This window comes from Physella acuta, unplaced genomic scaffold (genome assembly GCF_028476545.2).
Source record: "Physella acuta isolate Inbredline_101_S28 unplaced genomic scaffold, ASM2847654v3 ptg000766l, whole genome shotgun sequence".
Classification (NCBI taxonomy): Eukaryota; Metazoa; Mollusca; class Gastropoda; family Physidae; genus Physella; species Physella acuta.
Genome location: NW_026732284.1, coordinates 70,060 through 89,480, shown reverse-complemented (window position 1 = coordinate 89,480; position 19,421 = coordinate 70,060). Strand labels below are relative to the sequence as shown.

The 19,421-nt window shown below is 35.0% G+C and overlaps 3 protein-coding genes across 6 annotated transcripts; 2 read left to right on the top strand and 1 right to left on the bottom strand.

Annotated features, from left to right (window-relative positions):
* The first annotated feature begins 1,636 nt into the window (after positions 1 to 1,636).
* Positions 1,637 to 6,297, top strand: LOC131950470 (RNA polymerase II-associated protein 3). Of its 3 annotated transcripts, none has more exons than XM_059312640.1 (11): positions 1,637 to 1,750; positions 2,462 to 2,639; positions 2,913 to 3,050; positions 3,491 to 3,616; positions 3,945 to 4,072; positions 4,287 to 4,479; positions 4,692 to 4,793; positions 4,980 to 5,531; positions 5,727 to 5,824; positions 5,911 to 6,008; positions 6,136 to 6,297. In XM_059312640.1, the coding sequence occupies exons 2-11, from the start codon at positions 2,481 to 2,483 to the stop codon at positions 6,219 to 6,221; spliced, it is 1,680 nt and encodes a 559-aa protein (XP_059168623.1). In that variant the 5' UTR covers positions 1,637 to 1,750; positions 2,462 to 2,480; the 3' UTR covers positions 6,222 to 6,297. The 3 variants fall into 3 exon arrangements, with proteins under 3 accessions (XP_059168623.1, XP_059168622.1, XP_059168624.1); XM_059312639.1 differs by having other exon boundaries at positions 1,665 to 1,754; XM_059312641.1 differs by lacking the exon at positions 1,637 to 1,750 and adding an exon at positions 2,226 to 2,319.
* A 202-nt stretch (positions 6,298 to 6,499) lies between these two features.
* On the bottom strand, positions 6,500 to 11,243 carry LOC131950472 (large ribosomal subunit protein mL46-like). The gene is made up of 5 exons (XM_059312642.1): positions 11,150 to 11,243; positions 7,867 to 8,050; positions 7,348 to 7,615; positions 7,152 to 7,247; positions 6,500 to 6,892 (listed from the first exon to the last, which is right to left on the bottom strand). Exons 1-5 carry the CDS (start codon positions 11,226 to 11,228, stop codon positions 6,740 to 6,742), a joined length of 780 nt encoding a protein of 259 aa, XP_059168625.1. The 5' UTR covers positions 11,229 to 11,243; the 3' UTR covers positions 6,500 to 6,739.
* A 268-nt stretch (positions 11,244 to 11,511) lies between these two features.
* Positions 11,512 to 18,857, top strand: LOC131950474 (zinc finger protein 26). Of its 2 annotated transcripts, none has more exons than XM_059312644.1 (4): positions 11,512 to 11,620; positions 14,486 to 14,619; positions 14,824 to 14,961; positions 15,392 to 18,857. In XM_059312644.1, the coding sequence occupies exons 2-4, from the start codon at positions 14,515 to 14,517 to the stop codon at positions 18,497 to 18,499; spliced, it is 3,351 nt and encodes a 1,116-aa protein (XP_059168627.1). In that variant the 5' UTR covers positions 11,512 to 11,620; positions 14,486 to 14,514; the 3' UTR covers positions 18,500 to 18,857. The 2 variants fall into 2 exon arrangements, with proteins under 2 accessions (XP_059168627.1, XP_059168629.1); XM_059312646.1 differs by lacking the exon at positions 11,512 to 11,620 and adding an exon at positions 12,124 to 12,165.
* The last annotated feature ends 564 nt before the right edge of the window (positions 18,858 to 19,421 follow it).

Below are 19,421 nucleotides of genomic sequence, written 5' to 3'. Positions count from 1 at the left end.
GGTCTATAATTTTGTATTGCTGTGCCGTACCCCATGTGGGTAGCATTGTGGTCAAGAGTTATAAATTATACATTTTTTTAATAAACTATCTCCATTACTCGTTAAAAGTTTACATTAACTAGACTTATAATCTACCTGTTTATAGAACGGTTTTTTTTTTTACATTAAAAGTTTTGAATAGCTGTAAAGGTTGGGGCGTCGGGTGGGGGTGGTGGGGATTAAAAATAAATACGATTGCATGATCCTTAAACCTATATTTTTTAAAGTTTTATATTCAATATAACAACACATACTTTCGCATATAGTATAGATCTAGATCTAACAATTATAATTATTATAATATTTACCTTTTTCTGAGATGAGAGACGTGTTGGAAGTAATCTCGTCAACTCGCTTGTCTTCATTGTACTGACAAAAACTTAGACCTAGATTCAGATTTTTCTCGAAGTTTTGTTTTTGTGGGCCACTTAAAATAATCATGTCTTTGTTATGCGTTTTAGTGGTGCTCAAAGGTGCTGGACATTTATTCAAAAATATTTCCCGATTAAGTGCAGCCGGATCACGATAAAAAATATGATCGGGACACCACACTTTGGCGTTAGGGGTGTTTTTTTTTTTAATTCTTAAACTAGAAGGTTGTGAAAGAAAACATTTGGGTAAAAATTGATGTCGAGGCAGATCTAATCCATGACGATGCCAAAGCTTGTTTTTTGTCGGTTCCTTCTCCTGAAACAGTTTGCATATCTTGGCCAAGATTAGGTAAGCCTACAGTGATGCATTTTTATTAAGGCACATAACTTATACAAAAAAAAAAGTCGTGAAAATAAAGCGAAAATGTCAGTTTTAAAAATTACTTAAAAAAAAAGAGTAACGGCACTATTTCCCCATCTCCTCCCTTCTTCATCACAAACAGGCATTCTCCCCCCCCCCCCAAGTCAACCGCCCCCCCCCCCCGAACGAAATGAGATTTGAATAGTAAAATATAAACTTTAAACAGTCTCCGCCCCCCCCCCCCCTCCGGAAATTTAGTCCGCCCCACCGAAAATTTCAAGAGCCCCCCCCCCCCCCCCCCGGAGGAAAAAAGTCTGGAAGAAACACTGGGCACAAAAGACAAAGTCCGATCACGCAAGAATTTAGTTTGTTGACGCTCTCCTTTATTTATTATTTAATAAGTTAATTACGGAAACTTTAGTCAAGCAAAAACCATAAATCTGCTTTTAAAAAAATATTAGTGCAAAAAATGTAGATCTAGATATAGATCTATCTATTTGGGAAATTTGCCTACTTGTATTTGATTTTGAATTTTATTCAGCAGACAAAATGTCATTACGATTAATATTGAAACGTAGCTAGATCTATTTACTATATACTACTAATAAAAGCAAGTTAGTATATAGATCTACATCTATGTTGTCTGTGGTTACGTTATGATCAGTGTTTCTTCCAGACTTTTTTCTCCGGGGGGGGGGGGGGGCACTTGAAATTTTCGGGGGGGGGGGCGGTAGAATTTCTTTGGGGGGGGGCGGACACTGTTAAAAAAATATATTTTCTATATAAATTATATAAATTTCATTTCGTTCGGGGGGGGGGGGGGGGGGGGCGGCGGTAGAATTTTTTCTAGAATATCTGGTAGGCGATACTGAGACATAGGGCCTAGAGACCACTTTTGTTTTAGAAAACAAGTTTAAGCGTGAAAATTAAAAAGACGGAATTCCTTTTCAAAGATTAATCTAGAAAAATAAACCATCCTGTGGGTAGGCATTTCGTTTTTAAGAGTTTAGGTTAGAAATATAAATATTAGATCTAGGCCTATAGAAGATAAACATTTAGATTTAGATCTAGAATATAAATGTGCATTTATTTAACTACCAGTAACCTAACAGTACACTACACCCCATTTTTTAAAACTATATTATCGGAAAAATCCAAAAAGATTGAAACTTGCAAGTTTTGAAGTTGCAACCATCACACGTCGACCATGTCATATTTCCTTTTTTTTACTTTCTCTCCTCCTCCCCCCGATCGTCTTTTTTTTCATAAAAAAAATAATTCTACACAGATCTAGAGACTATAGATCTATCTACTATCTAGTAATTGAATAGATCAGTAGTTCCATTGAAAAATTAGTGTCACTAGCCTTCTAATTCTAAATAATTTTTAAAAATTAATTTCTCATCTCTAGATCTAGATCTATTCTAGTTCTAGATAAGATATCTAATATCTAGTTTTTTCTATGTTTGAGACTTTGTGAGAAAGGCTAAATGTTAGAATTTTTTTAGGCTTAGATGTCTAGATCTACATGTTGGCTATCCAGTGCAGGTGCTAATTAATGTAGTTTAAATGTAGTGTGTAGACTTAGACTTTAGACAAGACCCTAAAACTCAACTGTAACACTTAGTGCCTATGCTTTATAGAATTTATAATTTTTGCACTATTTGTTTGATTTAAACATTTTTTTAAGGCTAAGATAAAGAACAAAAATGCCTAAAATATCTGAACATGAGGAGAAGATGATTCGTCTTCAGTCTCAAGTTCGTCTAAATCAGACTGAGCTACAGGACTATTTGTCTGATCTGAAAAACTGGGAGAAGGATATCAAAAGAAAAGAGGAGGACTTGAAGTTGGGCAAGACAGATAAGGTATTTGAAAATTTTTGTTACTTTTTAAACACCTCTTTTTTTTAATGTAAAGTAAGTCTAACTCAATTGATTACTAGTTAGGACTAGCCTATTACTACATGGGCCTAACATTGTATTAAAAAATAGACCAGCCTGTTTTTATTTGTTAAATTAAATAAATTAGGCCTACAGATCTTCAAATATATTTAATTTGAGTGTTATTTAAGAAACAATTTTCTTTTTAATGATTGTAACAAACTTTGTTAGTTTAACTTTCATAGTTTTTTTTTTAAGAGTGAAGAATTGCCTCCTGTACGGAATACAATACACAAGAAAAAGTTGAAAAGAAAAAAGAAGGAAAAGCCAGTGAATCATGAGAAGCCTAAAAAGATTAGTGGTTTTGATTTCCGTGCTTGGGATAAATTTGATGTGGTGTGTATAAGTATTAACTGTTTGAGTTTGACTTTTAAAAAATGCTGCTAACTTACTCAGAAATACATTTTTATTATTATTTAAATTAGAATCTTATAAAAATAAAGATTTAAATAACAATATCAGTATTATCAGCTGGCACAAGAAGATCGATTAGGTTTACTGAGGGTCTCTTACTGTACTGGCACTTTTTTCTGTCATAATGAATGCATGTCCATCTTTTTCTTTAGTGATATCTCATAATCAATACCTGCTTTCAAAATATGGAAATTATTTTCATTGAACTGTTATGGCTTCTCTTTTTACATGTGCTACTTTTTATTATTGATTTATTGCCTTCAGAAAAGTGTGGATTTCTAGAAACTAGCAGTAAAAAAGTAACAATTTTTATTGAATGTTGAGTAGTTGAGTGCTTTTAAATATAGATGTAAATATTTTAGGAAAAGGCCTTGGAAGAAGTTGACAAAGAAGATAAAGGAAATGAAACATCATCTTCAGAGTATGAGACAGATGAAGAATGGGAATTTGAGAGGAAAAAGTATTTAGCTGGCCTTGAGAAAGATAAGGTGAGCACAAAATTAGTATGGATGCAAGTGGTTTAGTAAAAAAGATCAATTGTTTTTTGTAGAAGATTTAATATAATCCCAATATAGAAAAAAACTATTAAAACACGAACAAACATGGTATCAATTAAATAAAAACTTGTAAAATTGCAATACATTAGTTCAGAAGTTCAATTTGAATTGCTTATTCTTTGAGTCTCACCCCTTTACTATACAGCAACATAATGAATTAGAGACTTAAGATCTAGAATATAACTATTCAAGCAATAAATCTATTCCATTAAAAGAATTATTTTGGTTTATCTTAAAGACTATACTTTTTATTTAACAGGGAAATGAATTCTTCAAAAATGGTGACATAGAGAATGCAGTTGAGGCTTATACTAAAGGCATCAGCTATGATCCAACAAATGCCATTCTGCCAGCCAATAGGGCCATGGCACTGCTCAAACAAGAAAAGTAAATTATTTTTGTTTTTTTACAACTATACCAAGAAACCAGAAAAGAAATTAGTTTTTAATTGCTCTTAAAACAGTATTTTACTAAATTTAGCTTCAGATTTTGACTTTTTGTAATGTTATCTCAATGCTTCAATATTAAGCTGCTCAGTATTTAGTTTTATTTTTGAATATTATGTCAAGTTGTTTTAATTCATAACCATAATCTTCCTTAGATATGGAGCTGCTGAGTTGGATTGTACAACTTCAATTACCCTTGATCCCTTATATGTGAAGTCCTATTTGCGACGAGCTACAGCTAGAACTGCCATGGGTAAATTTAAAGAAGCGAGCGAAGACTTTCAGAGAGTTTTATATCTTGAACCCACCAACAAACATGCAGCTGCAGAGCTAGACAGGCTGAAAAAGGTTCGTTTCTTCTTTCAAGGATGTGTAGTCATACACAAAGAACTGCTAAGGTTGTTTTAATGGGTTTTTACTGCTAATTTATATTCACTATTTTTGTTTTGAATGATTGATATTGTTGAATAACAAAATGTATTGAACACAATTTATTGTGCTGTTATAAATTTAACAACGCGAATATAATTTTTAATTAAACATTATTTACAAAATGACAGGAGTTTGATAGAGAAAATAAAGATCCTGTATTATCAAGTCTGATTGATGGGAAAAAGGGAATAGTAAAACCAGTGTACAAGCCACCAGAAGAAAGATCTAAGGTACTTTGTAAGCAAACACAACAAACATTGCTCTACCTTATGAAATATTCATTTTCAGTGGACTAAAAATAGTGTTCTACTTTTATCTTTATTTATTGAACTATATTATTATGGACACCATTATGTAATTTTGTATTTCTGATCAGTAAAAATATCATTACATAACAGTTTAAAATTTATTTCTAGGTTCCATTAAGACAAGTCCTTATTGAAGAAGTAGGGATAGAGGTGGGCAGCAGGCTGCAATGTCTCAACATGGAACAAAGTGAAACAGCAAAGAAGCTGGCTGAGCAGGAGGGAGAAAAATTTGATCAGCTTTTCCTGACCTCTGAGTCAGGTGCTTCCTCCATTAGTAAAATAGAAGAACTGTCTTCAACACCTTCAGAGAGTTTAGATAATAAAAGGGTGGGGTCATCCTCATCAGTGGACTCGTCTGTTCAGTCATCTGACAGCAGTGATAGAGGTCAGGCTGATGTAAGATCAGAAAAGTGTGGTGATAGTACAATCTCTCCGAAGAAAAAGGATTCTTGTGAAAATAGTTCAAACAAGAAATTTTCTCCAGAGATTGGTTCAGGTGACAGAACAGCTACTACTGCTCAAACTAAAGCTTCTCAGACTAGAGTGGCAACAGAAGCAAGCCCAGGTGACAGTTTTTCTGTACCAACTACATCTTTTCAGTTCCAGGCAGATTTCAAGCTGTTAAAACACAACCAGGAAGCTTTTATTAACTATTTTAAGGTTTGTCCAGTTTTATTTTCACACAGCAAGAGCAAAAAAAAAAAACTTTAAAAAGTTCACGCCATATATTTTTTCTTCTTTAACATATCAGTACTTACATATTAAATGTATTACAATTGCCTTGCATATATCTAAAAATGCATTGAAATTACTTAAAAAATAGTCGCACCATTCTTACACAAATTTTTCTCTCAGGCCATACCTCCTGCAAAATATTGTCAGCTCTTTGGTCAGTGTCTTGATGCAGAAATCCTCACCACTATACTTACAAGTTTACAAACTAACTCAAACAGGTCAGTTTAATTAAATAGTTTTAGTTGTATGAATAAAAGGTGCTTATAGTAAGTTAAATCCCTGTCTTTTGTCTCCATAAATCTAGACTTGATGAAATCAACATGTATGACATACTGATCAATTTGACCAAAGTCAAGAGGTTTTCAATGACAGCCATGTTTCTCTCCCAAAAAGAAAAACAAGGTATGTACAAACAAATATTTGTCTTATTTTAGCTCAATGCACATTATCAGTCTAAGTTAAGTTTTTATTGCTACTTTGATAAAATTTGGAATTTTCATAGATTGACAATTCTTAAAACTATTTTCAGTGATTAAAGACTTGCTACAAGCCCTGGATGAAAGCAAGAAATATTCTGAAAATGATCTGACAGCATTAAGGAAATGTTTTTTGTAACATTTCTGTATGTAAATTAGTTTGCTTTGTTATCTTCATATAAAAATTGTTTATTAAAATGTAATGCTTTGAGTTTTTAAAACCGCTTTGAGTAATTTTTTTTTAGCAATTATAGATATTATTGCTGTACTCATCTTTAGTGTAATTGGAAGTTAATTTAAAAAGGTTGAAATCTGAATGCATGGCAAGTTTTATTTTTATGTAAAAAAATTAAAACCCTGAAGTGAATAAAAAATACCCTTAGACACAGTAATGGGTTAAGAAAAAAAATCAACAAGTCCTTGAGAAGTTTTTCAATTTACTTCTCTGCAATGAAACTTTCACAATACAATTTATGTTCTACAATCTTACATAAAAAATTAATTAAAATATATTTACACACATCATACCAAATTATATGATCAAATTGAAGCAGTACTATGTATGAGGCAATATGTGTTTACAAAAATATGTATGATGTGTCCATGGTTCAAGTCGATTTCTCTAAATATAATGCCGTAATGGTAACCAAACCAAGATCACAATGGAACTATAAATTTTTTCAGGCCTTTGTTGTAGCTGGGAAAACAGTACTCTTTTAACTCATTTTGTGACACCCATAAGTAATCACTGGCTAAATCTTTGTTGACAGCCACTGAACCTTCTCTGTACCATGCTTTGAAGAAAAATATCTGAAAAATAATGTTTCATATGAAAATATAGAAAATTTAAACACCATCGCACTTCTGTGTTCATAATTAGTAACATAATGCCCCTTGGGGAATTGGGACATTAGGAGAGTTGAACATTGCATAACATATATATTTCTTACAAATAATTAAAAACAGTTTAATTAAGGTTAATAAACATTTTTAGTCAATGTAGGGGGAGTGAAAGGGGCTATTTTATTTTGTGGGAATGGATAATACATGTCATATGAGACATCTTTACCTTTGCTGGATTATGATAGTCAAATGCACATGGAGCGTTTCCTAAAAATGTTGCTTTTACTTCACCACATACAGAATTCAGTGCTCTTTCTGCTGTCTAAAATGAAAAACAGTATTTAAAGTTGTAATTTAGCCATTTGGTCTTAAGTGTCTAATTCTAAACTTAAATTGTAATATTTAATAAACAAAATTCTTACTTGTCTCATGGTTTCACCTTCCTTCCAATATGCTTGAGGTAATACCCAATGATCCTTCCCTTCTATTTTCTGTTTCACAAGTAAATACAATGTAGTGTCAAGTTTTCTTTCCAATGACTTTCTGTTATTTGTACGGTCAGCTTCTGTTTCCCTTGCTGCAGGTGTAAATGCCTTAAGTTCTGCTTCCCATTTATCTTCCAAATCTAAGGCTGTCTCTGTTTCTTTATCATTAGCACTATCGACTGGTTCATTTTTCTTTAAATTTTCTCTAAAAATTATATAATTATTGTAAAAACATCTTCATTAATACACCCCCCCCCCCCCCCCACAATATCTGGGATCATCTTTAAATCAAATAATATCTTGTTTTTAAAGTGATTTCCCCTTCCCAACATCACAAGAAAGTCAGCATATGGGATATATTATTTAAAACTATTACCTCTGTTGAGAAAATGATACATAAATCAATAGATTTTAAAATGAAATTGAAAATAATAAACTCTGAAAATATCAACTTACCTTTCTTTTAATAGCCTAATTTCATGATCTGAAAGGTAACTAGACTCTAGTTCCTTCTCGTTTAGTAAGTTCTGAAACGTTTGTTCAAGTCTGGATTTTCTAGCTGTTAGTATAGGAGGACGCTCAACACACACAGCACCAATTAGGTTATTGGTACTTAAACAGGCTTTAGGCATGTGGCTCACTGGTAAAAACAAATATCACATTGTTATAAAAAAAGCACTTCTGTTGGTGAAACATGTAGTTTACTGTTAAAAACCACTGGCTGACTAAACATTTTATAACTAATTACACAAGGATTAAAGATGTAGTAGAATTCAGAATTAACCAATTTGCAGGAAAATGGCTGATCTTGATACCAAATACTAGAAATCTTACCAGCTGTAACCATATTTTTTTCTCACAATTAGAGATCAATTACTATTATTTATTAATAAATTATTATATAGGACAAAGCATTCTTCAAGGTTTTACTTGAAATTTAATCATTCTGTTGGAGGCAGAGGAAATGTGAGAAGCAAAAAAGTAAAATGCAAAATAGCCTAGTTGTAGAACCAATCAAAAGTTGTGAGAATTTCACAAAACTATGTTTTATATGAACCTTGTTTTTCTGCTCATTTAGTTTTAAAAGCTGTGTTAATAAACGGTTAACAACTAGTTTTGATTTTTTTTTATTTAAAAAATTGTTTTTAAAAATACAATAAAATCAAGGAAATTCAATACAGTACTATCACAATGCATTGCAGTAAAAGTAAGTAAAGTAATGAAGATCTTTCATTTAATTTATAGTACTAAAAATTGTAATATATGTCTTCTCATCATTGCCTTGTAAGCCTATTTAATTAAAATTTAATGTAATTTTTTCATTATTTAGAAGATATATATACTATTTAGTAGGCCTATTTTCTCATTTATTGTTTCCTCCTATAATCTGTCAAAGTTGAAATTTGAATATTTATTCTGCTGATTGAAGCCGGAAGAAACTATGAGTATGCAGTGCAGAAAAAAAATTGCCTCACTTCATGGCAATATTTCTGACATATTATGCATGCTTATATTTACCCTAATCCTCCCTAACTTTCTTTCAGGCATCTCTGGGGGCTGTAGTGTCATACATGACACCCTCCCCCCAAAGATATTGTAAAAGGTCTGAAAAAAATACTAACCCTAATGCCTAACCCTTTCCTTAATGATAATCGGCATACTAAAGCCTAAACATATCCCATAATCGATAACCCTTAAAAAGTTAAACACCAGGTTTTATTTACTAAGTAAAATAAAAAAATAGCAAAATAAAAACTCAGAGATAACAGCTAAAGGAATGGAACCCACGCCACTAAAACAAGCTGACTGATACAAAACCACTTTGACCGAATGAATGGTTATCGCAATATTGAATCTCAAATGCAAAGAATGTTTGTGCATGCACATAGAATATAGATGCTACATATTTTCTACCCCTAACCTCGGACAGTCTTGGCAATATTTCAGTATGCAGTTTGCTCCACATAGTCATCTCGTATTTATTTTCCCTCTATCTAGAATCTAGTCTAAATAATTAATAATAGGATGGAAATTGCAAACCAACACCTCAACAACAAGACCTAAGCCTAAGTCTATTACTATTACTCTAACTAACTAATCTACAGTTAGGCCTTAGGCCCCTATTATATTTTTTATAACAGTAACAGAATAATCTAGTCAATCTAGTATTACTAGACTCTACCCTTTATTATAAATCTTAATTGCATTTATCTGAACATCTAACAACATCTCACTGACTTTATCAAAGATCACAACTGATATTATTTTGATTTTGAGATTTTTTTGTGATAGAGAAACTCTGAACGTCCAAGTTACAAGTTAGGTAAAACCTTAGTTTAGCGTCGGAAATTATTGGGTAATGTTTGTTGAGTTTTGGTAACTAGAGTTACGGTAAACCACGGTTTATTTGACCGTTGAAATATAAATAAATTGAAAGTCGATTGTAGTAAATTAATGTTTGAATTTTTAAGTTTAATCGACAAAAGAAAACAAGAATAAATATAATAGTAGATTTAAATTAGTAGATCTAAAAAACAACAACATATTTTAATATAAATAAAAACAATGAAGTCAAATGTAATAATTTAATGTTTTTGGCTTGCAGCGGATTTGCGACCATTAATTAATTAGATCTAGATCTAGCTATAGCTGCTAGGCCAAGTAAAAAAAATCTAGATTATGAAAATAGTAAAAATTACTACAAAGATGTAAAAATGATTACAAAAACAGTAAAAGTGTCTAGAAACAGGGTTCGTACACTATTTTGAAAATGAAACAAGACTTTTGTAACCACACCATTATTTGTGCTTATAGCTGAGAAACTTTTGTCTGCTATTAAAAACTACCGGTATCCCCCCATACACACACACAATAAGAGACTGTTGAGGGGTCACTGTGAGGTCACAGTAGCCCCAGTCTAATACGTCATATCATGAACTGTACTGTAACTTTTATTTCCCCCTCCTCCATCACCTAGCCGAACAGCACGCATCTACGTTACTGGGGTCACGGTGAGTTCATACAAGTTTAGATATCAGTGACCTTAGTTACTATGAGGGGTGGGTTAGTCTAGCCCTAAACGTTTTCACGGTCAGTCAAGCAACAAAAAAAAAAAAAAAAGACAGGTCTTACACTCATCCCCCCTCCCCCAAATGACGTAGTAACTGAGAAATCGGGTTTCTTCTGCGATCCAGCAAAAAAAAAAACAACGTCATACCACAGTGTAGACCCGTCCAGACTTTTTAAAGTCAAGACTTTTCCAGACTACTTACGAACCCAGTTAAACAATGTTTAGTAGCAGAAATATTTAGCTGAAACACTTAAAAATAACTAGTTATACAAAGTAACAAAATGATTAATAAAGCAGTATTTATTAAACATGCAATTAAAATAAATCTAGGCTATCCAAACTTTAGGCCCTAAACGTTCTGTATTAAAATAAAAGATGACGCCAAATAAAGTATGGTTTACAGTACTTCCGTAACTGTGTGACAGACTTTGCCATTGTTTTACTGTTTTTTACTGCTATACCATTCCGGAATAATAAACGACGCTAAACTAAGGTTTTACCACAAGTTACTCAAGCAAGTTAAAGTTAAATTAAAAATTATTATTAGTTTCCCTTCCAAGGACAAAACTGGTTTGCGTTACCTAAAATAAACATTTAAGTATTTTAACAACATTAAATGTTAATAAATCCACTTAAGTTGTTATCAATAATTATAAAATTAGTAATCACCCAAAGAACAACTGTTTTTAGATCTGAATAGCAACGATACAGATTTTTTAAAACACCGATAACACGAATTGGATGCCATTTCTGTTTGGTAGGCCTAGAGTTACCTTCCCGTTAAAAACAAACTTAAAAATCAGCATCATCCAAGCTTGTAATGTAAAGTATTAGAAACAAACCTAGATCTAGATCTATCACTAATTCATTTAGTTTTTCGTAAAAATAAAATATTTATTAAAGTACAGCTATTGCTTCATTCAATAATTATTCAATTTCATCTAAATTGTCATGAATTATAATTAATGATTCAGTTATTAAAATTTTGTTGCGTTGCCGCCTTAGAATTTTAAAATATAACAATAAATTTAGAATTATGGGATGCAAAATTGTTGTACCAAAACGGATAGCATTACGGTCAGAGCAGTTATTGCATTGACTATCAAAATTGTATGCCAAGAAAAAGAAATCCTAGACTAGGTGAAAATCTGTTCATACTAAAAAGAAACTATTTCTAGATCTGAAACAAGACCTCCAATGTATTTCTTATTAATATTTTTATTGATTTTCTTCTCATTTTAGTCCATTAGAATCTAGATCTAACTACTAGTCTCTAGATCTAGACTTAAATTAATTTAAATTAAGATCTAGATCTAGATTCTAGATCTCTAGATCTAGATCTAGAATCTAGATCAGTTCTAGAATCCCTAGATCTAGATCTAGATTTTTTTTCTAGATCTAGATCTAGACTAGAGTCTAGTTCTAGATCTAGATTCTAGATCTAACACTTCTTAGTTACATCTATCTAGAAGTCTAGCTAGAAGATCTAAGATCTAGAATCTAGATCTAGAAGTAATCTAGAGACTAGAGAACTACTGTAGATTCTTCTAGTTTTAAAAAGTATAGTAACTCTCCCTTTCTTATCCTGACGATGCATGGGGCATAGTGTTCACTGTTCACCAGTTTTTGATTTTTTTACCTCGGCATTTAACCCAGCCGCCTTTGCTTTCTCTAATATGATTGAGGTATCCATCTGGGCATCTGAGCCAGAGTTTCTTTCAGGCATTTCTTTGGAGGGGGGGGGGTGCTGGAAACAGAAAAAAATCTGGAAAAAACACTGATCTAAGTAAGCTGGGTGGACTCAGGGACATTCTATCGACTTAACACAGATTCGAACTAGAGTCTTGTGTGTTTGCAGTCTAGTGATCTAGTGCTCTGCCACGCCGTCCCATTGTTATTACCTTTAGTTAGAACTTGTGGTGCAGAACTTGTGTTATTATTGGCGACTTTAAGTAATTGTGCTTAGTGTTATTTAAATTCTGTTTGTGTGGAAAAAAAATGAATTGATTTTTCAAACTTTTTTGGATTTGCTCTGTGTGGTAGTGAAATGGTCCTAGTGACCTTGGTGTGGGGAAATTGCAAGACGCGAAAAGCGAAATTGCGAGACGCGAAAAGCGAAATGGCGAGGCGGGAAAATGCGAGAAGGGCGCGAAAACGGTCGGTCACGTGACTTTTTTGTCTCGCATTTTACCACAAGCCGATACGTACGCTGGGTGGTGTTGAAATGCGAAGATTTCTGCGAAAAATTTACCGCACCCGATTTTCAGTGGTATTTGTTCCAGACTTCAAAGACGTTTCGTTTACATTGTTAAAACTTCCGATTTTTCCGTCGCTAGACATACTGATGATTTGTCAACTCCCCCCATCTTTTGTGTCGACTTAGAATACCACCTTGTTCGAAACCGACGAAAATACCGCCGACGATAGATCAACTTCTGTCTTTTGTGTGGAACGCAGAGGCCGCCTGATTTACCGTCTTTGAAGATCGCCGTGCCTGGATCCGCTGCCGCCGCAAACATATTTTCTATTGTTGCATAGAAATTTTGTATTATAGCCGCCGCCTACGATTTTTTTCTAGCTTTTTTTACCATATAAATCTAAGCACAAGGAAATGCCTACATCATTTGGATACAACAAAATAAAGTGACGTCACCGATATTATCAGTTGCTTGTGCTATATCTTAAGCTATGGGCCTACTTCAAATATTTTTAAAACCAAGTTGAGCTTATCTGAATTTTTTGGTTTTTGTGGTGGTGTTATTTGGGGTTTTCCATCAATGACGTCACACTCGTAGGGGGGGGGGTCTGTAATTTTATGACGATGTGTGATGAGGGGGAGGGGGGGGGGGGTTAGATGTGAAGTCACACTATAAAAAAGCAATGTTAGAAAAAGAATTTTAGACGTTTTTTCGCGTTTTAGAAAACTGTTTTAATACATTGTAATAGGAATTGATTAAAATACTCTATTTGACCGAAATTAGACAAGATTTTGGGAAAATATCGATGTTTTAAAAAAACTCAACTGCTGGTGACAACAATGAGCAAGACATTGCCAAAATTACAGAAATGATAAAAAATACAAATTATAAAAAACGGAAAACAGATGTTGAGTGTGCGGATGATGATGATGAGAACATGGGTGCCAGTGTTGTTTGTGGGATGAAAGAGGAGGTCAACTGTGATGAGAATGTGAAATGTTGTGAATGTGGATTGGAAGAAGTAGCAAAAGAAAAATGTATAAATGGGAGTCTAATGAACTGGGTTGGGTGTACTATGTGTGAAAGATGGTGTCACGAGGTGTGTTTGAGGACTGTTTCAGAAGATTTTGTTTGTAAATTTTGTTTGTAATTAAAATTACTTAATAAAAAACTAAATTGCACTTTTTAGAATTGTTTATACTTTTACACTTTTTGCAAGTACAAAAATCCATAAATAGATGTTGCAAAATATCTCTCCTGCTGACAAGATTATACCAATTCACAATGACAAAGATGGAAAAAAAAAGAAAAAAACTTTTTTCGCAAAAAGTGTCTCGCTATTTACCCTTAATTCCGCAGGTATGTCTCGCATTACCTTCTCGCATTTTCCCGCCTCGCCATTTCGCTTTTGGCGTCTCACAATTTCCCCACACCCAGTGACCTAGACATAAAACAAACCACCAATACAGCACCTAATTGCAACACAAACAGAGATTAAAACAACCAAACCAAACACAAGCGCTTATATTGTCATCTACAAATATACCTCGACAATCCCCAATTCTTAACTGTTGTATATATATATATATATATATATATATATATATATATATATATATTTAATAAGCAACCCTTTTCCATTATTATTTATAGTAATGAAAGGGTAGCAAGCATATTTCAAATGTTATTTTACAAGTAATTTTAAAATTGCATCTCAAGAAATAAACATTTAGATTTTATTGTACATACCTATGTTAATGATTAACCCTGTATTTAAATTTTAAAATGTTTACAATTTTTTATGCAGGTGTGTCTAGCAGTTACACATAGTTGGCCATGGCACAGCCAGAGTTTGGTCCCAATGATATTGTTATCCACCTTGTTAATCCTTACAAATGTGGAGACTGTGGCTCTGAGTTTTGTTTACGTTCTTTATTCTTAGTAAGTTTTAGTTGCTTTTTTTATCTGACAAGAAATATTTTCATATTTACTAATGTAAACTTCAGATGGAGGCGTAACAACCAACTAGTTTTCACTTAAAATTATTTTTTTAGGATTATAATTTTATAGTTTAAACTTTGTAATTAACAGTCTAATTTGTGGCTCCTCTCACCTTTCATGATGCGCCTGCTTGTTTGTGTGTAGGATCATCTGAGCGAGCACATAGAGAAGCTGAAAGCTGAGTCACCATGTAGTCAAATCATTTGTGCTACCAGCTTGGTGGAGCAGCAACCCAATGGCATCACAGTCACGAGGGATATTTTACAGATCAATGAGCATCAGGTCAGTTCAATACAACTATCTCATTCAATACAGAGTAATTCAATATGTTACAGATCTATGAACTATATGTAAAATCAATAAATCTAGCAATGTATGCTTACGTAATTAAAGTAGGTGTTTTTGGTATTACAATTTAATATTTGTCTACCACTTATGAATAATATGTAAAATCAATAAATCTAGCAATGTATGCTTACATAATTAAAGTAGGTGTTTTTGGTATTACAATTTAATATTTGTCTACCACTTATTTTATCTGTAATATTTTGTGACTACTTAAACTGGGAAAAGTTTGTGAGTCTTTAGCTGGTGTTAAATGATTTTGTATGTAAATGTTTCAGATGTTTCTTTCAGTCTCTTTCATATGGTATCAAATGTTAAAATATCTTTTGCCTACTTTAGCTAAAACAGTTTTTCTTATCTAATTTAGGTGTTTGAACTACAGGACCCATCCCTTGATTACACACAGCTGACCCCTTTAAAAACTCTAGAACAAGCTGGCATATTAAACCTGCCTCCACCACGAGCAGTGGCCAGGCCAGTGTACTCCAAGCTTATGCCAAAAGAAAACCCTCTCATACTGACCATTGGGGAGGAGCCAGTTAGACCAGAGGGTAAACAGATTTCACTGCTGCGGAATCGCTCAATTCTTCCACCTAAGCTTGAAGCTGAAACTACAAGTTATGTCCAGGTGGTGAGTGCACCTCTGGAGGAAAATAAATACGAAGAGTGCTTGCAGCAGGTGATTACAACGGACAACATCGCTGACCTGGACAGCGTTGTCCAGCAGGCTTTGTTTGCCGATGGTAAAATTAAAGAGGAATACAACATTACCATTGAAGCTCCTGCAGATTTCTCCTCCATATTCTCCAACAGAGTCCCAGATGAAGATGGGAAAAAGACAGTCTCACAATCAGATAAAAAAAGTGTCTCATGTCCGATCTGTTTGAATGTGTTTGCCAGTGCTAGTGTGTTGGAGAGGCACCAGGTGGTTCACACAGGTGCTAAACCTTACCCTTGTTTGAAGTGCTTTAAGCAATTCAATGATGTCAGCTCTATGAGGAAACACATGTTAATTCATAAGCGCCAGCATCGGTGTCCTATATGTCACCGGATGTACCTACAGAGGTCTCAGCTCTCTCTGCATATGAAGCACCACAACAAAAAAAGGTTTATTCAGTTTGGGAACAATTTCCATGAGGTCCGCGTGGAGGTGAGTAGGAATGATGAAGGTCAGCAAGTGCAAGAGTATAGTCTGCTGATTCTCCTGTCAGAGGAGGAGTTGAAGAACATGTCAGAGAAACAGAATGATGTATTAACAGAGGAAGGGAAAAAAGAAACAGAAATTCTAATTGTTGAAGCAGGGGAAGCAACTGGTGTTGAAGGTGAGACTGGTGTGAAATCAAATTTAGACACAGACCTGCAAGAGGTTGCAGAACACAGGAAAAAGATTATATATAAATGTGGGCATTGTAAGAAATTAATTTTCACCCGCCCCACGCTGTCGAGACATCTGATAAAACACACAAACACTCGGCCGTTCCAGTGTGAGAAGTGTCTCAAGACTTTCAGAGACAAGGCAGATCTGTTCCACCACCACAAGACCCACACCAAACCCATACAGTGCTCCATGTGCAGCTCCTCCTTCTCTAAGCTCCTCTATCTCCAGAACCACTTGCTCAAAGGCTGCCCCATGTCTATCAATGACGGCAGGTTCACTGTGCTGGATGCTCTCAAATGCCAGTGTAACATCTGCAATAAAATCTTAAAGAACAAAGCTAACGTCCTGCGTCATTTGAGAGTCCACGCCTTCCAGGACAAGCAGAAGCAGTCGCTCAGTGGAGGGGATATAACGCAGTCAACTGAGGGTCAGGATAAAATCATAGCCGACAGCCTGTCTCAGAATATTGAGGAGCACTACAAGGGGCTCGAGAACTCTGTAGGCTACGAGTGTCTGATATGTGGGCAGGAGTTCAGGTTTAAAAGTTTCATGATCACGCACGTGCGCATGCATCTAGACCAGAGGCCGTTCAAATGTGAGCACTGCTCTAAAACATTTTACGCCCAGCACATGCTGAAGAAGCACGTCCAGAACCACACACGTCCATACAAGTGTCCAGTTTGTGAGAAAGGGTTCATCAGACGGTACCTGATGAAGCATCACTTCAAGAAGAGACACGAGCTGGAGGACGGGGAGGACCAGATGAAGGACATTACAGAGCTCCCTAACCAGAAAATTATCCAGTGTGATATCTGTGGGAAAACAATGAAATCCTTCCAGAAAAGTCTCATGCAGTTTCATATCAGGCAGCATAAAGATGTTCGACCGTTTCCATGTCGGGTGTGTCACAAGTCTTTCACCAACGAGCATGCGCTCAAGAAACACTCCATGAACCACACCAAGCCGTATGTATGCCAGGTGTGTCATAAAGGTTTCTCTAGGAGGTATCTACTCACTGATCACTTCAATAAAAAGTGTTCCAGGAAAAAATCAAAGAATAGTTCAATTCTCAAAGTGGTTGAACCTGTGAACAATGAACTAGTCAATGACGGCCAAGAGAAGGGAGACAGTGCTGTGGAGACAAAAGAATCTGACGGTCATTATGATCCTCCTATACTCACAGAGTACAACGAGGCTACTGGTGCAACGACGTACACTTGCGAGCCTTGTGATAAAAAGTTCACTGTCTACGACGTCCTGCTGAGGCATGTGAACACATTTGCTCGTAGTACGCCATGCAAGTACTGCAATGTTGTGTTTGAAGACAAGCACCTGACCATCAAACATCAGAGATCTTGTCTGGGAATTCCAATTGACAGTTCCCAGAAGCTGGCTGCTACTTTAAAAAACTCACAGGCCGTAGGCGAGCAGCAAGAAAAAGTTAAAAAAATCATGAAAGAAATTTCTGATAAAATTGAACTGTTGAGCTCCCAGCCTGGGGATGTGTCCGAGGATAAATCTGAGCTCCCTAGTGTGGACTTGGACGCCAGTGTACTTGGTGATAGCGAGAAAACCAGCTCCTCCAACCCCAGCCTCACCAGGACCTTGCTGGTCCTGAAAGAGGACAAGGGAAAGTACCAGTGCCCAGAGTGTGAGAGGACTTTCTCCACTCTCCGCGGCATGAAGATCCATGCCAGCTCTCACGTCAGGCTGTACAAGTGTGAGGTCTGCAACAAAGATTTCACTCACATCTCCAGCCTGCGTGCGCACACGCCCAGCCATAAAACCAAATGTGAGAACCCCTCAGAGTCCTCGCAGTGTTCAACTGAGTTGGATAAAACAAGCGAGGAGTTTCTAGAGGAAGAGGCCGAGGCGAGTGAGGAGAACAAGACTCCTGTGAGGAAGAGGAGGAAGACGGAGGCAGACAGCGAGGATGAGACTAAGATGTCCATCAAAGACCTGGAGGACGTCAGCCAGCGCCTCATGCTGACCGGGACAAGAGGTCGACCTTACAGTTGTAAAATGTGCCGGCGCAGGTTTACAGAACAAAAAGGGTTGGAAGGTCATATGGTTCAGATACATGGGGTTAAACCCTGATTAAAAGTGGTTCAAATTCATGGGGTTAAACCCTGATGAAAAGTGGTTCAAATTCATGGGGTTAAACCCTGGTTAAAAGTCCTATGGTTCAAGTTCATGGGGTTAAACCCTGATTAAAAGTTATATGGTTCAAATTCATGAGTTAAACCATGGCTATAAGAGACTAACTTATCACTGCAATACTCAGTGCTTATACGAACTTCAAAGAAAAAAAAAATTTCTTTTTTCCATATCTAAGCATCAGTGGCCCAGAATATAAAGTTTATAATGTTGATATATTATTTTTTACATTGTTGCATGTATTAAAGCAAATTGTTTTATCAAAACTAAAATTACTGAAATTGTTGTAATAAATGTATTGTAGAAGTCACAATGTCTATTGCCTTATAATATACTTTATGAAATACTTTTAAAGACTTAATGCTGAAGGTACTTGTAGACAGGCTGTTCTATAGAGAACAGCAGTTATTACTGATGATCAAATTTAACAGGCTGTATTGTAGTTAACATTGAGAAACTGTCATAATGCTGGGCTGTTTTTTCTAAACCACACAAGTCTACAATAAAATAAAATATTTTGACGGAAATAGTTGCCAGCGGTATATACAATAAAGGGGCGCAACTGATATATTATATTCTGATACATGTCGGATTATAGCGGTTGCTTCCCCTGCATTTAAAAAATGTTCTATTTCGACTCTCCTGACGTCTAAGCTCAAAATGAAATAGATGTTTTTGAAAAATAATTTAAAAAGGAGTCAGAAGTTAGATGGACTGAATGGAATCGAAGGTTAAATTTGTAATGTTAGCTAAATTATAATCTACGCCAAAGGTTAGTTTAAGTTATTGTTGTGTTAGTTCCTCTAGCAGAGGCGTAGGGGGGTGGGGGGTACATATGTTCCCGGGCCCCGACCTTTGGGGG

Coding starts and splice junctions, on each gene's coding strand:
- LOC131950470 (XM_059312640.1), top strand. CDS start 2,481: ATGCCTAAAATATCTGAACATGAGGAGAAGATGATTCGTCTTCAGTCT. Junction 2,640..2,912: donor AGTTGGGCAAGACAGATAAG/GTATTTGAAAAT, acceptor TTTTTTTTTAAG/AGTGAAGAATTGCCTCCTGT. Junction 4,480..4,691: donor AGCTAGACAGGCTGAAAAAG/GTTCGTTTCTTC, acceptor ACAAAATGACAG/GAGTTTGATAGAGAAAATAA.
- LOC131950472 (XM_059312642.1), bottom strand. CDS start 11,228: ATGGCATCCAATTCGTGTTATCGGTGTTTTAAAAAATCTGTATCGTTG. Junction 8,051..11,149: donor TAAAAACAGTTGTTCTTTGG/GTGATTACTAAT, acceptor TGTTTTTACCAG/TGAGCCACATGCCTAAAGCC. Junction 7,616..7,866: donor ATTAGGCTATTAAAAGAAAG/GTAAGTTGATAT, acceptor TATAATTTTTAG/AGAAAATTTAAAGAAAAATG.
- LOC131950474 (XM_059312644.1), top strand. CDS start 14,515: ATGGCACAGCCAGAGTTTGGTCCCAATGATATTGTTATCCACCTTGTT. Junction 14,620..14,823: donor GTTTACGTTCTTTATTCTTA/GTAAGTTTTAGT, acceptor GTTTGTGTGTAG/GATCATCTGAGCGAGCACAT. Junction 14,962..15,391: donor TACAGATCAATGAGCATCAG/GTCAGTTCAATA, acceptor TATCTAATTTAG/GTGTTTGAACTACAGGACCC.